Genomic DNA, 15,126 nt, shown 5'->3' with positions numbered 1-15,126 from the left:
TTCTCTTCTGGGTAAGCATTTCTAAATGACTGGTGACGTCATTTGTTTCTATTTCAGAACATTCCATGGGCTTCAACAGGACACTGACTCTGCCCTCAGAAACTGAGACTCCTCATTACTTGCTCTCACAATTTGCCCCATTGTGCTGCAACATGTAAGGGCATATTTTGCACTGATTTATTCAGTACATCCCCTTTTGGGTACATCTGAGCCACAGTTCTTGCCTCTTATCTTACCTCTAAATGATCAGCCAACACAGACATCAATGAAATGACCTTCCAGGTCACCTGTCACCATGGACCCGTGGAAATTCAAAGGGAAAAGGCATGTCTCTACAGTGGGGGTGACAGGGATAATAGATTCACAATAATAAAACTGGGTCTTCACAGTTATGAATCCCCACACGCATAAAGACTCACAAATGCAGAACTTTTACCTCTAAGCAGTGCTGCCAGACACTATTTCTCCCATCCCAAATCAAAGACAATTAAAACCTTCTCCTTTCTAAGAAACTACTGCTCTGTGCCACAAAGAATCTAACTCAGAGAGTCAAAGGAGAGTCCTAACTCTCCCTTTTACCCTCTCATTTGGAATGTCAACTGTCACTCATTCATTCAACAAATATTTCCTGATCATCTACTGTATGCCGAACACTGTAATATGTGTTCTGAATACAGAAACAAACATGAAACTGAATGGCTAGTGAAAAAGAGAGACTTTCAGCAAACAATTCAATATAGATTTACACATGTGAGGTGCAAAGTGTATCTAAGAACAATTATTTATCCTACTTTTTAGCTTCTCATGATGATTTTCTCACATCATTAAGGATTTTTACTTACTGCATTTTTAAATTATAACAGTGGAAACAAGGAGAAATATTTTAACTTAAATTTAGACTCACACACCTCTGTGTAAGAGGTGGGAAGAGGGGGTCTGAAGGAACCTTACTCACCTAAGAAGCAGACAAAAACCTGGATTCTGAACATAAAGGCACACTGTTCCCAGGTATCCAGATTGGTACCTCTATGATGGCTTCACAAGAGATGAAGGACATAGGATCTTGCTGTTTGTAACCAACATCCTGATTCTTGTCCCTCAAGTCTCACTGTGACCCCAGAGATTCAAGGGAGTGTAGGTGCTGGAAATGGATACAGCTTTGGGTAACTTTATCTTTACTTACTCAGCTTAAGGAAGAAATCCCCTGTACATCCAAGCCCAGTTCTTAACTTTCCTCTCTAACATATGCAGTTACATGGCTCTGGCTCATTCCCCAAATGACCTCCAATTCCCATGTCAGGAATCACCCTGACTTGGCTTCTTCAGTCACCTGTCCCGGTCCCATATTTGCCTCTGCTTCCTCCCCGCAAATGAACTCAGAATGTAGATGCAAGGCTGCAATGTTGTTCCTCATCTTTGAAAGAAGCTGCGTTGTAAAAAAACATCTACTCCTGCTCTGCCATCCGCATCTCCTCTCATTTCTCTTCCCAGCCCCCACATCCCTCTCTTTCTAATTATACCAACGAGAAAGAAGATTAAAAATTAATGCCCTGAGGATGGGAGTCAGAGATGTCATTATTGTGATTCAAACCCCAGGCATGGAAGAATCTGATCCAAGCTTTAGGAGCAAAGTAGCCTAGGATGGGTTTTGGAAAACCTTGATTAATTGTAACCCACCTCTAGGTAACCAGGTTTTTTTTCCTGGTGCTGAGGTTATAGGGGATGCCACAGAGTGGATCAAATGAAATTCAAAAAAAAATTTCAAGTAAAAATGCAACCTGTAAGGGGTGTCTTAGACACACTTACAAAGGTTTAACCTAATCCCTACATGCCAGGGTCCTGTATATTGTAATTTAACGTGTGGAAAGATGAAGTCGAAGTGGTTATTACAGGATTGCTACATAAAGGAAGATTTTGTTGTCTCCACTGACTGTACTTCTGAAACAGAAAAGTACACTTTCTTTTAGAAAGATGTGCATAACACAAGTTTAAACCAGAAGGAATTTTATGTGACCTTCAGTTAACCAAAAGGAAACTCAAATGCAGTAGCAGCAGCCACCCACCCCCATCCCCATTTTACTCCTCCAATAGGCCTCTTACAGGGATTTTTGCAAAATAATGCAAGGGAAACATATGATAAGAATTATAATAGGTATCATTTAATACTTATGTGCTAAGTACTGTGTTAAATCTTCAAGTACATTATATCTCATAATCCTCACCAAAAGTTGTATTATTAGCATCCTAATTTTCATAATGAAAATGGAGAGGCTAGAAAGGTTAAATAAATTATCCCCTTAATAAAGCCTCAAAGTTATGTGATTAACAAATACCAAACAACCTAGGTGACATTGCTGCTCTTTCTCCCTCCAGTTTAAAACCATACTTCAGATAGTTTAAGAAAGGAATAAATAATGACACAGTACAGACCAATAGGATAAAATTAAGTCTAAAGAGATCAGGTAAGTAAAAGGGCTTTAACAAATGTGCCAATCCTGGATCTCTACACAGGATGCCAGTGGGAAGGCTGGCACTGCATACCACTTAGCATTAAATTTCATCCTTCTTTTGTGCTGAGGACTCAATGATTTGGTTTCTGGAAGCCAGGTTGGGATAGAGCTGCAAAGCCAAAGTAAATTCAGTTTACTTATGTTCAGAGCTATCCTTGTGCAATTTACATGAATCTGTCAAATAAATGGAGAATGGCCACCTATGAGGGTGCCTGAATCATTGTTCAACTTCTAGCGGCTTTAAGGACCAAAAATAACCCAACTTTTCCAGCATCATTAAAATCAGGTCCAGAAAAATGTCAAATTGTCTTCACTGTTGAAAATTAAGCCAAAATAAAAAATATCAGCATTCATTTCTGCTGATTGAAGAAGGCCGTTTTATTCCCTAGAAAACAATCCTAATACAGCCACAGTGGGGGTTAAGGTTTCATGAATGTTTGGGAAACGCAATTCAGTCCATAACAGCCAGCATCCATCCCAGCTGCAGCCCCCCAAAAGGCCACATGGTTCCCCTGTGAGCTGCTTATTTAGTTCTCTCTTCAGTGTGCCTTTCACTTGGCCCCTTATAGGCAGAGCTCACGTTCCCCCTCCTCCAGAGAAGTCCTCCCTGACCTCTCCAAACCAGAAGGATGCTTACCTAATAACACAGTCACTGCTGATTGAATTGCCTCCCCCAAGACACTGGAAGTGCCCAGAAACAGGAGACAATATCTAAGCTCATCATCATGATCCCAGTGCTTCATGCTGCGGCTGGCTGGCACACAGTAGGTACTCATCAAAGCAGGATGAATGAATAAATGAATGAATGAAGACTAATCATGCTATCTCACATTCTCTTCATTGAGATGAAGGCTGGGAATTGGTCTGACCCCTTTGCCATCCTCCCCCCTGACCCTATACCTGAGTCAGGTCTCAAAGCTTACTGAATGGAGTTGCATCTGGCTACAGTCTCTCTCCTTTCTTCTTCAGTGATATTTTAAATGTGCTGTGGTAGGTCCTCACTGTCCATCCTAAGCTCTTGCTTAACACTCCCTTCATTCATGTCAGGAAGACAGGTGGGCCCTACAGGCAGCGACCTGTCAGAAGGCAGATCAGTTGTAACTAACTGCTGCTACCTCCAGCTCCAAAGGAGCAGCAGCAAACACTGGCCCAGGCCAGGAAACAAGCATTTCAGCTCATCTGGGGAGCTGGGGCTGAAGCCTCATCCTCACCTAACATGTCAGTATCCATCAATCCAGACCCCTAACCACACCTTCAATGCCCCAGAGCTCATATCACTATGGCCAAGGAAAATCCCTCTAAAGTAGCCCAGCCTCACTACTGGCCTGGGATTGACCTTGGGGAGGGTGGTGGCATGCAGCCCTGACTTGCTGAATGACATGGGCATTGTTCCCGGATAAACAAAACATCTGTAAGATGTCATACAGGTACCATGCAGGACTGAAGAAAGAGAAATGGGAACAAGGGAGCCAGCCAGGAAACTATGCCACCATCCAGGCAAAAATTCCTGGACCTTAAACTAGGGTGGTAGCAGTGAGACTAGAAATTCCACTACTGATTGAAGAAGGTGGTGGGCCTGTGAGGTGGGAGAAGGTCAAACAATTCTGAGTTGCAAACCCAAGTGACGAGGAAATTGGGAATGCCATTAATAAAAATGAAGACAAGAGGCTGATGGGGCAAATATGATAGTATATTACCCTTTGAAGGGCAGGGCTTGGCAGATCCAGAGCAGTTCAGCCAACCCTAGAAATTTTAATTACACTAAGCCCGAGTTCACACTCTCCAAAGACATTTTTAAAAACTGGCTCCAGGAGGCTTTCATGCTGAGAAGTTGACAGCTAGGAGAATATTCAAACTGAACCATCTTTGTCACTACTCAATCATCAAGCATCTTTAAAAAAAAAAACAAAAAACCCAACAATTCTTATTTTACAGTGTTCATCCGCTGTGGGAAACCTCTGTCTGTGAAGGACAAACTTCTAAAGAAGAGTAGAGAAAAATCAATCAAAAAGTCATTCCCTTGACTGATCAATAGGTGTCTGTCAGGAAAATTTTACTTCGCCAATCTATGCTAGTTAAGTAGGTTCTTAGAGCACTGAACAATACTTACCTCACTGAATTTCTCTATGCAGAAGCCCCCTGTCTCCCCGGCTTTTTCCTCACTTCAGCACAGAATTTGAATCTGACAAGAGTTAGGGATGCATAGAGAGCTACCATCTATATGTGGCACCCAGGTAAGTCTTCAAAGGAATAGGGAGGAGCTTTGAGAGCTCTGAATGATAACCTCTCCTGGCACAGGGGACAAGTGGGCACATTCACATCTGAGAGCTGCCTCCTGATCTTCCCACAGCCAGCCGCTAAGGTCTCTGCTCAGAAGACACCTCCTCAGGGAGGCATCCCCTTATACCAGCTAAAGCTCATCCTCTTGGGGCAAGAGAAGAGGTCTAGATCTTAATACCTTATGCATCTGTGGCTGCATCGGTGTGTATGAGGTAGAAAAATTCATCTTCATTGATTTGTAAACTTTAAAAGCACACACTTTACTGAATCTAAGTTATGCATCAATTAAAAGGGAAATTCAAGAATAATCATAAATATGAAATGTATACCTCTCTCACTCACTACACCAACTTTGCCTTATTAATTTTCTTTAGAGCATAGGCCAGTGTCTGGAAATTGATGGTGTAGTTATTTGCCTGTTGTTGGCTCTTCAGAAAGGTGCTGTCTACCACAGTGGCCCCTAGCCACATGCAGCTATTGAAGTTTAAACTAATTATAACTCAATAAAATTTAAAATTTGGCCACACTAGTAACATTTCAAGTGCTCCGTAGCCAGATATGGCTAGTGGCTACTGATTTGTACAGTGCACGAATAGAACATTTCCATCATTGCAGGAAGTTCTGTTGGAGAGCACTGATCTAAAACATAGGCTTCAAGAAAAAAGTGGCTTTGTATGTCTGGTTTATATTTAGCTCTTAGAAAGGTGCCTGGCACAAGGAGGCACTTCATAAATACTTCTTGAATAGATGAATACTGGAATTATGTAATATCAAAAAACAGAGCCCAAACCAAAAACCTGGAAACATCCTAAATATACATCTATAAGGGATTAATAATATAAATTTTGGCACTTCTACAGTGTAACTCTATCCAGTGATTAAAAGGCATGATTTGGGTGTGTATGTAAGGACTCAGACAGACACCCACATTATTTTAAATGACAAAGCAAGCTTCCTAAAAATATGTATGGCATGAATCCATTTTATTAAGAAACACAAACCCAAAAAAGTCGAGAGTAATATGTACAAAACTGTTAATAGCAGTCACTGCTGGATAGAATTAGAGAAATGAGAAATTTATATTCTGTATTCTTCTATAACATTCAGATTTGTGATGTGTATGTATTACTTGAGTATTTTTTTAAGGATTTAAAACAAAATCACATGCAGCCCTCTAAGAACAAAAGGAAAAAAAGAAAGCCCACATTGCAATCTATCCCAAGGTTATGTGGAACATTTCTTAAATATTTACCGAGTGCCAAAGTCCTTCCCAGCTACATTCCATTTAATCTTAATAATATCCCTATAATAAAATCCCCATTGTCCTATGTTGAAAATGTAGACTCTAAAAATCAGAGAGGTTAAGTAGTTTTCCCAGGGTTGCACAGCTAACACACAGCACCATTGGCATTTGAACCCAGGTCTCTAGTTCTATATTCCATGACGCTTTTCACTGCAGAAGGTATATGCACATACCCACAAACAGCCAGATCCTATTTGGCCCTAAACTAGCCATTTCATCCACATGAAACCCCCAGCAATCACCAAGCTACAACCAGGTGCATGAGAAGTGGCTTTTCCTTCTTGGGACATTGGGAAATACAGCAAAATTGGATCTAGCTAGCCCTCTGCCTTGTCTCTTGACTTATCTCACAATTGTCTTTCGCTAAACATCTCTTACACACAGACAGAAATGCCAGGAGGATCTGGTGCCAATGAATGCTTGGTAACTTAAGCATGCTGGTGGAGACTTCCCAGCTCTCCAGCAGATGCCTCGATTGTGCCTTTGTTGGATTTTCAGCCAATCCCCCCTGAAGAGGAGTTTTCAGCTCACCCGAGGTATATGAGCCAAAACACTGTAGAGTCGCCTTTCAGCTTCGTGGACAAGACATTCCAGGCTGCACGCTGAGAGGCTTGTTTAGCTTCACACTTGACGCAAATGGGGTGTATGTTTACCCACAAACACACACATGCACACACCAACAGAAGCTGCTGCCGCCAACAGAAGCTACTGCAGTGGTGGTATTTCTAGAAGCCCAGAAACTGTACTCTGGGCAATGTGGAACTCGATCACAATGCCTATCAGGAAAAACAATCTAATTCTTTCTACACAAAGTTTCAACCACAGCCCAGAAAATTCAGTAGAAGATGAAATGTAATACTCTGTTAAGCCTTATTTTGCCAGCGCAAGTGAGAGCTCACCCAAGCATGCAGACTCATTAAAATGGATCTTACATATATCATTATAAATTTAATAATCGCCATGACGGCTAGAGTTCAAGTTAAAATGAATGTCAGCTGAGCATGACCAATTGATGTTACCCCAGCTGCCGCAGAGCCTCACTTGGGGTTATATTCTACTTCCAGAGGCTCCATAGTACATGTGGACCCAACGCAGCCAGAGCCAAGAACAGATGGGAAATGCAGACATCTACACCTAGCCAAAAAGAAGCCATCATAATTGCAGATTATCTTGCTGTACCAGCCCAATTAAAATTGTCTACAGTGTCAGAGGTCCCAAATGTTCCTCCACTAAGTGTCTGGATACCAAACTTGGCTAATATTTAGTCAAATGCAATCAATCCTGGGTTCTGTTCACAACTATTATTGATTTTTCTCCTATCTCTCTGAAAGCTTCCGTAGAAATAGGAGTAGACAGGTCTAGTAGGTTATACACTTAATAAATCAAACACCACAAAACAAATCCCACTTATCTAGGTTCCCAAGATAGTGGGCATTCTTCCCAAATTATAGCGACAGCAGTTTCAGAAATTGAATTTTTTGTTAGGAATGGAGTCAATATTTATAAAATGTTTATTTTTGATTATTTTTATCCTTGGAAAGTCAGAGAAAATGCAATACAAAATCCTTTTTCATACACACACACACATACACACTCACAGAGAGAGCCACATAAAATCATAGGGAAGAGTCAGAAGGACAGTTTTCATCTCCATGTGTATTTCACACTGGGAAGAGTCAATCTTTGAGACTCAGGAGGAGAGGGATACCCACACCACTCTGAAAGAACATCAGAAGTCTTTTTTTTTTTTTTAACCATCCACAACATTTCAAAGGAAATGTCAGAAATTATTTTCAGTTCAACAAAAATTTGGACTCTGCTAGAGCTGTATTTAACCCTTGCCACGCCCCGGTCTTAGCTATGCCCCAAGAGTGAGAAGATGTAGCTTCAACTTTCTTCCTAGACAACCAACCACCCTATGCTACTCCACAATGCGTCTGCCTTTTAAAGACAAGTTGAACTTTAACTGGTAGACACAGGTCCTGGGTGACTGCAGCTTTCAGACCAATGACAGCAAATGACCTATGCTCAACAGGCCATTTTAAATGGCTGTGACATTCTCACGGATAGGGCCAAAGAGTGCAGTAGAATATGTTTTTGATCCATAAACACAAGAGCCAGACAACCACACAGAGAATAATTCAAACAAAACCTCCGCTGTCAGGAGCAACATTTCCAAAAGGTGCTAAGAGTGTGTGAATCCCGAAGGGGGCTTCAGTACAAAGAAACTCATATTGGACTTTGAGAACACCAACATTTTTTGTTAACTCCCTCAGTTAACGCTTATAAATCTTTGCCTTTTTGGCTGCCAGGACTGAATTTTTTTTCCCTTTTCTTTATCTTTCTTCTTGCCTACCAGTAAGTCAAGACACCCAGCATCGAGACATAGCAAATCTCAAGCCACCATGCTACCTCCTTCCGGAGAGAAAGACAGACAAGCATGCTCGATGATGACCACCTATGCTCTCTGAATCACACTTAGCAATTCCAGCACCATAATCCAATCAACCAACAAAGTTCTGCCACTTACCCTCTTTTGATCTTCCAGTCCGTGGATAACTGGCTTTCTCTTCTGCTGTTGGCTGGACTCAGAAACCGATTCCATTTCCCAGAAATAAAATCCTCTCTCTCCTTCAGTGATGCTTCCAAATCCACAGAGGAACAAAATAACCCACACAAAAGTGATGCATGCAACAGCCAGACAGAGTTCCCGCCAGCCAAGGAAATCAGCACCACCTCTTCAAAGGTCTTCCTGTCTTCTTAAAATCCACTCGGGAACCTCACTCGGCACCGCTGCCTTTGCAATGAGGGTGACTGCTGCCGGCATCATGAGAGCTAAGTCTTGGGGTTTTACTTTAGGTCTGAGACTCGCTTCATGAGAGCCCAGAGGACAAATCTGGGCAAAGACAAGTCCATATCCTGAGGCACATACCACATTACTGCCCCAGAAACCCTTTCCTTCACTGTCTCCTTGGCACAGATAATTTATATGTCAATAACAATGTAAATGGGCATTTAATCCACCAAGCTGATAACATCCACATCCCTCTCTGGCAGCCCCTGACTCCCATAAATCACTGCAAACACTGCGCGGAAAGCCGCCCCTCATGGCTCCTGCAAGCGTTCATCACAGCGGTGGCTCCCCTCCTGGGCTGTCATCTTCCTTCATGGTGTAAGACCCATACCTGAGGAGAAAATGTTCAACAGTCAGATTTGTCTTTTGTAGAAAAGTACAGATTTGAGCTGTCTTTCCCACCATCTGGAGCCACATAGTGAGGCCTGAACCAAGCAGCAGCCGATGATCATTTTCCAAGCTCCTCTGAGCACATCCATGGACAAGGAAACTCCAGGGGCCTCACGGGCTCCCCACTTCTCACGTTCTGGAAATAAGCACACCGGAGCTGGAAATGAGTTATCTTTCAAACTTCCATGGGGTGCATGATCATCATCATCATCATCATCATCATCAGAGGAATAAGGCACGAAAGTATGAAGAGACAGGGAAGCAATGGTCTGTGAAGCACAAAGCATCAATATTTTCCCCCCAATTACAGCTGCAGGAGGCAGTGTATGGCAGGCGAGACACCAGGGTCCTCAGGGAGGGTGAGAAAGAGCAGCCGAGATTGTCTCAGGGCCGAAAAGCAACTGCCTGTGGAGCCGCATTCCCTGCCTGGGAATCTGCAGATAGAGCAGACACTCAGTCACCTCCTGGCTGACGTCACAGAAGCTCGGAGGGACAGGGAGGGAGGAGAGAGGAAGGGACCTCTGCACCAAGAAAAATATTCACACTTGGTTCACCCTCCCGTAAATAGTCCAAGAGGTGGGGACACATCTGAGGATGCTAGGAAGATCATGCATCAACAAGTAATTATGAATGCCTCCTCCCACAACACCAGCACCATCAGGAAGGAAAGGAATGGGGGGTGGGGAGCTCTTTACTCAAAGGCACTAGTCTTGCCAGCATTTGTAATGAACGCACTAGCCATTCTACAATTCAGGCCATGCCAGCCTCCGGGAGAGCTGTGGCCAGATCCGGCCGCAGCGGGTACTAGATAGAAACCCACAGACCCTCCCTTGCAGCTGTCCTGACTGGTGGCTACTTTGGAATAAGGCCGAAGCCATCCCCTATCACAAAAGGCTTCCGCACAGCTCAGTGCCAAAGCAGGTTAAGAGGCGGACATGAGACTCGGCCACAGAGGGCTTGTGAGGGGGGAGGAGGAGGAGGAGGAGGAGAAGGACTAGCAGATGCTTGGGAGAGAAGCAGCAGAGGGGATGTGACTTCACAGGTACATCCCTCTTAATTGAAGGCTTGTCCCACACACGTGAAACACTCGGCCAGAACAGATTTCTGCAAGTGAATTCCCAAGTCACAGATGTTCTGAATTTGGTAAGAATCAGTGAGGAGCAGAATGTTCAAAAGGTTATCTTGTATACCCAAGAGTGGGTGACATTATAGACAGAATGACTGAAGCCCTCTGCTGACCCAGGAAGTAGCTGAGCTTTTAGAAAAAAGTAGATACTCTCTTTTTGCTCACCACCACTATCTCCACAGCCCCTTCAAGGGATCCTTTGCGAAGGTGAAACCTCAGAATCATTCTTTTTAGCTCCAGACCACAATGCAAGTGAACTCTGACAAACTGGCTATACGTATTACCCTTTTCTGAATCCAATTGAAACCTCAAACTAAAAGACTCAGGCAGACCTAGGTTCAAATCTCAACACTGCAGCTTTGTGTGTGACCCTAAGCCAGTAACTTAATCTGAATCTCAGTTTTCTCATCTATAAAGTGAGGAGAATGATACCACACAAAATTGGAAAGATCAAGATCACCTATTAACACAGAATAGGTGATCAAATGATAATTGCTAACATGTACTGAATGTTTGCTATATGCTTAGTGCTAGCTACTGCTTCATATATTCATTTATTCAGCACATCTCTGTTAAGGGCATGCTGTGTGTCACTTCTTCTGCTTCAAATAGAGATGTTTAGCTTTGTATTCAAGATGAGACAACTGAAGATAAGAGAGGTCGAGTAACTTGCCTAGAGTTACACAGCGAGGAAGGGTGGGTCTAAAATTTGAACCCAGGTCTGACTTCAAAGTTCCTGCTCATATCCATGCTGCTCTGGAAGGAGTACTGTTGTTTGACTTTTCACAAGCAGGCTGAGTTCAGAATCTACACTTTTCATAGCTACTGGCCCTCCTCATGAATAATAATAAAAGAAAAAAAAGTCCGGTGCCAAAAAGGGTCTCCTGCTTGGAAGGCCTTCTCCATCGGGGCTGCCTCATTGACAGCTCTGGGCTTTCTCTGTATCTGAGAACAGCTCTGCACTCTGTGCCAGGCCCCTGTGCTGGAGCTCCCTCCCAGGTGAGACCCTGTCACATCCCATCACACCAGCCGGCGCACACGCCCCAAGTGCACATGGGGACAGACGCTCTCACCACAGAAATACCTCCCAACCAGCAGGAAGTGGGAGGATGTTCAACACCTCCTGTGAGCCTTTTGTTTTTTTCTAGGAGTCAGTCTCCACCAGTTCTGGGGCTGTTGCTGTCCTTGTGCTGGAGCCAGAGGGGAGAGAGTCACAGGAGAAAGAGGAGAAGCAAGGATGCTGTTGTCAGCTAGCTAGCTGCCACAACCAGTCTATTTCCTGACTGGGCAGAGGGGACTTCAAGAGAGTATGCCCTGATGTAAAAGCTCTGGTTTCCTACTGCCAGAGAAATCTCAGGATGTTTAAATACACTTGAATGAAAATGAACTGAAAGAAAGGACTCAGGGAACATTTAACTGAATTGTTGAGAAATGAACATGCTTGCTGGATTGATCCCTAAATGCAGCAATGGATCAGCAGCTTCTCCTCTCTGTGTCATGAGTCAGTTAGGAGCAGCTGCAAGGGAAAGGAGAAAAACAAGAAGGCCTGGCCAAACTGCACCATAAGACGAGTGGGGAGCATTGAGGGCAAGCCCTGGCTTCTCCTCAAAGTTCAGAAGACAAGCCCACTCTTACTGAAGATCTTCTGAACACACTGCCAAGACTTTTTCCTGCCTGGTACAAACAGCCTCCCAAAGGCTTCAAACTCCCATTCCACATCTGCCCAAATCCTTCTTCCTCTGGGCAACCACCCCGGGGTGGGAGGTTGGGTGGGACGGAGGTTAAAGACAGGTTTGGAGATATAGCCCAGTACATAGATGGTACAGGAAAAAGCTTCCTAGTCTTAGAGGTAGAGGCATCCTTCAGAGGGACCCGCTGAAGTCCCTTCCTGCAGTAAAACTTCATTCCCTGTTAAATGCCAATTTAGGATTCCAGGTGCCAGACAAGTCATAGGCCAGGCCTTCTTAGCTATAACTTACTCCTTCTGCCGTGGGTGTTGGAATTATGAGCCCAGCTTTGGCAAAATATCCTTAGATTTTCCCAAAGTTTGCAAAATCAGGCAATGCCCCTTTGGCCTTTTCCTCACTCCTGTCCCTCTCTCCAGTGGCTGCCGGGACTGGGGAAACTGTTTTTTAAATCTGGATTAAAGGTTGGAGGGTTGGGGGCCTGACCTGTTTCATCTTATACCTGAAGTTAAGCTTCTAAAAGAAGGGTGCATCTAAAAGAAGGGTCTTTCCAATGGTCTAATTAACACTTATCACCAAAATCACATTTTTAATTAGCCCTTGGTGTCAATAGGGGAAACAGAAGAGCTTCTTGGAAATCTAGCTTTTCATTAATCAATCAATAAATAAGTTACATAAGAGGTATGAAAGAGAACCAAGGAGGCATGGTGGTTTCTGGGCTGAGTTTCTAATCTAGGGGTTTTTTTGCTCCCAAAGGGAGCCCGTGAGCCGGCCACTTCTGCTAAGCCACAGGGGAGGGAGGGCAGACCCAGCCGCCAACCCTGGCGCCTTTATCTGTGCACTGCGAGCGAGCGGAGCGTGCTCCCGCCTCTTCCCTGAAGAAAAGAAAGGATCACACACAAAAATAAGTCACTAGGGCCCCAGCTGGGCGACGCGGGCTGCCACCGCCGCCGCCTGAGTCCCTTTGCAGGCAAGAAAGGAGCCGGCTCAGCGGAGCGCACACCCGGGAGGCACAGCGGCTCCCAGTGCTCGGGCGCCCCCTCCCCGCCCGCGCCCTAGCCCGCCGCCCGCAGCTAACCGGAGCGTGGGAGAGCGAGAGCCAGGGGAACCGCAGGCCTGGCCTAGTTGCCCCCGGCTTGGCTCGGATCCGATCCACCTACACCACCCCCACCAACACATACACACGTATGGACAGACAGGCACAGCAAAGAGACACAGACCGACACAAGCATAGCAGATACTCGCAGACATGCAGACAGACACACATACAGACTTACAGACGCACATCCATATACACAGATCACAGAAGCTCAGATTACAGACGAGGAAGCACGCCTCCACAGAGGGACCCGCGCAGACAGGTACTGGACCTACATTCGGAGACAGACGTAGCTAGAAAACAGAGGCGCAGACAGAAAACACATGCGCTCATAGATACACCTAAAGACTAGCACACAGAGAGGAGGACACACAGACCGAAAACACAGAGACGCCGACAGAAGGATCCACAAATAGCGGTATTCAGACACAAGCACCTGGAGAGGGCGTTCACAGACACCCATGCCAACAGCAAACACAGAGGGACCCAGATGCGGGGATACACCCAGAGACACAATCACGCAGAGGGGAACCCACAGAGACACGCAAACAAGACAGTCAGAAACACAAGAACACGCACAGGAGGTGGCACAGCCTCAGGCACGTACGCCCAGAGGGACACACACCCACTCCGGATGGGGGCGTGCACAGTGTCGCTGGAGGCCGGGAAAGTGCGCCCCCGAGCTCACAGAGCAGCCTCGGAGCACTGCGCCGGGCGCCCAGCCCCACATCTGCTGGAGAAGAGTTTCCCAGCGCATCTGTGAACAAGGGCCCGCCGGCCGTCATCGCGCACGGGTGGCTATGCGTCCGCTCGCTCGGTATCTATGCTGCGGCCGGGTGGCTTGAGAGGCCCTGGCTCTCGGTCAGAGTCCCGCAGCAGAGGTGTGGCCCCCGAGCCTCTCAATGAGGGGCTGGCCCTCTCCCCAACGGCAGTCCCCACCCTGCTCTGGACCCCGGAGCTCAGCACAGAGCATCCCCAAGTCCTCTCCTCCTTGCCCACCCAGTTGCACCGCAAACTTTCCCAGGCCGGTCCTGCCGCCGGGCAGTCCAGCCAGACCCGACCTGGGGGAGGCAGCATAGGGGGTTCCTACCTGCGCCCACACCGGCTTCGCGGAGCCGCCTCCTCCAGCCGGTCTCGCACTGCACTCCGGCCCGCGCTTCTCAGCCGCGGCCGCTGCCGCTGCAGCCGCTCCTTGCCCTCCCGTTACCCGGGAAACCGCCTCCTCCTCCCTCCCGCCAGCCAACCAGTGCAGTTCACATGGCGCCTCGCTGCCAATCGGCGGCCTCGCCACCCCGGTCCCCTTCCAGGGTCCAGAGCCCTTTCCCAGGCTAGCGGACCAGAGAAAGAGAGGGGGTCTCTCCGGAGCTACTGCTATTCAATGGCAGACCTGCCAGGCAGAGACATGCCAATCATGCCTGCTAACGCCCTTCTTCTGTGGGACAGACGCACCTGACACTTTAAGGAAGACCTGCATCGTTGGACAACCTGAGTCAGAAGATGCCTCCGGGCACCTGGTTCAACCTCCCACTAAATCCAGGAATCCCCTGGACAGGATCCCATCAGGGAGCTGTCCAGCCTGTGTCCAAACACCTCTCTGGATGGAGCTCTCTGAAGCTCCCAAGACAGTGCTTATTGCCTTCCTGATTGTAGAGCTCTGGTTGACAGCAAGCTCTTTCCAACACCAAACTGAAATCTGCCTGCATGTCAAGACCCGTTTCTGCTTCTTGGACACGCAGAACAAGGATCCCTGGGCCACCTAACAGCCAGACCTTCTGTAACCTAGAGGGCAACACATCCTATCCCCAAGGTTACCCATCTCCGGACAGTTATTCATTCTTCTTACCTTACCCAGGGCCATTTTGGAATCTGGGAGGCTTGT

General features: G+C 46.1%; 1 protein-coding gene across 2 annotated transcripts in view; it reads right to left on the bottom strand.

Moving 5' to 3' along the window:
• The window catches only part of NAV2 (neuron navigator 2), a 773,425-nt gene extending 758,946 nt beyond the window's left edge, over positions 1 to 14,479 (bottom strand). For both annotated transcript variants that reach the window (XM_054662160.2, XM_508328.8), the window contains exons 1-2: positions 14,338 to 14,479; positions 8,624 to 9,278 (exon numbers count right to left, since the gene is read on the bottom strand). In XM_054662160.2, coding sequence (XP_054518135.1) covers positions 8,624 to 8,698 — 75 coding nt within the window. In that variant the 5' untranslated portion in view covers positions 8,699 to 9,278; positions 14,338 to 14,479. The remainder of the gene's footprint in view (positions 1 to 8,623; positions 9,279 to 14,337) is intronic.
• Positions 14,480 to 15,126: the final 647 nt, after the last annotated feature.

The sequence above is a fragment of the Pan troglodytes genome, chromosome 9 (genome assembly GCF_028858775.2).
Source record: "Pan troglodytes isolate AG18354 chromosome 9, NHGRI_mPanTro3-v2.0_pri, whole genome shotgun sequence".
Taxonomy (NCBI): Eukaryota; Metazoa; Chordata; class Mammalia; order Primates; family Hominidae; genus Pan; species Pan troglodytes.
This window is presented reverse-complemented; position numbering and strand designations above follow the sequence as displayed.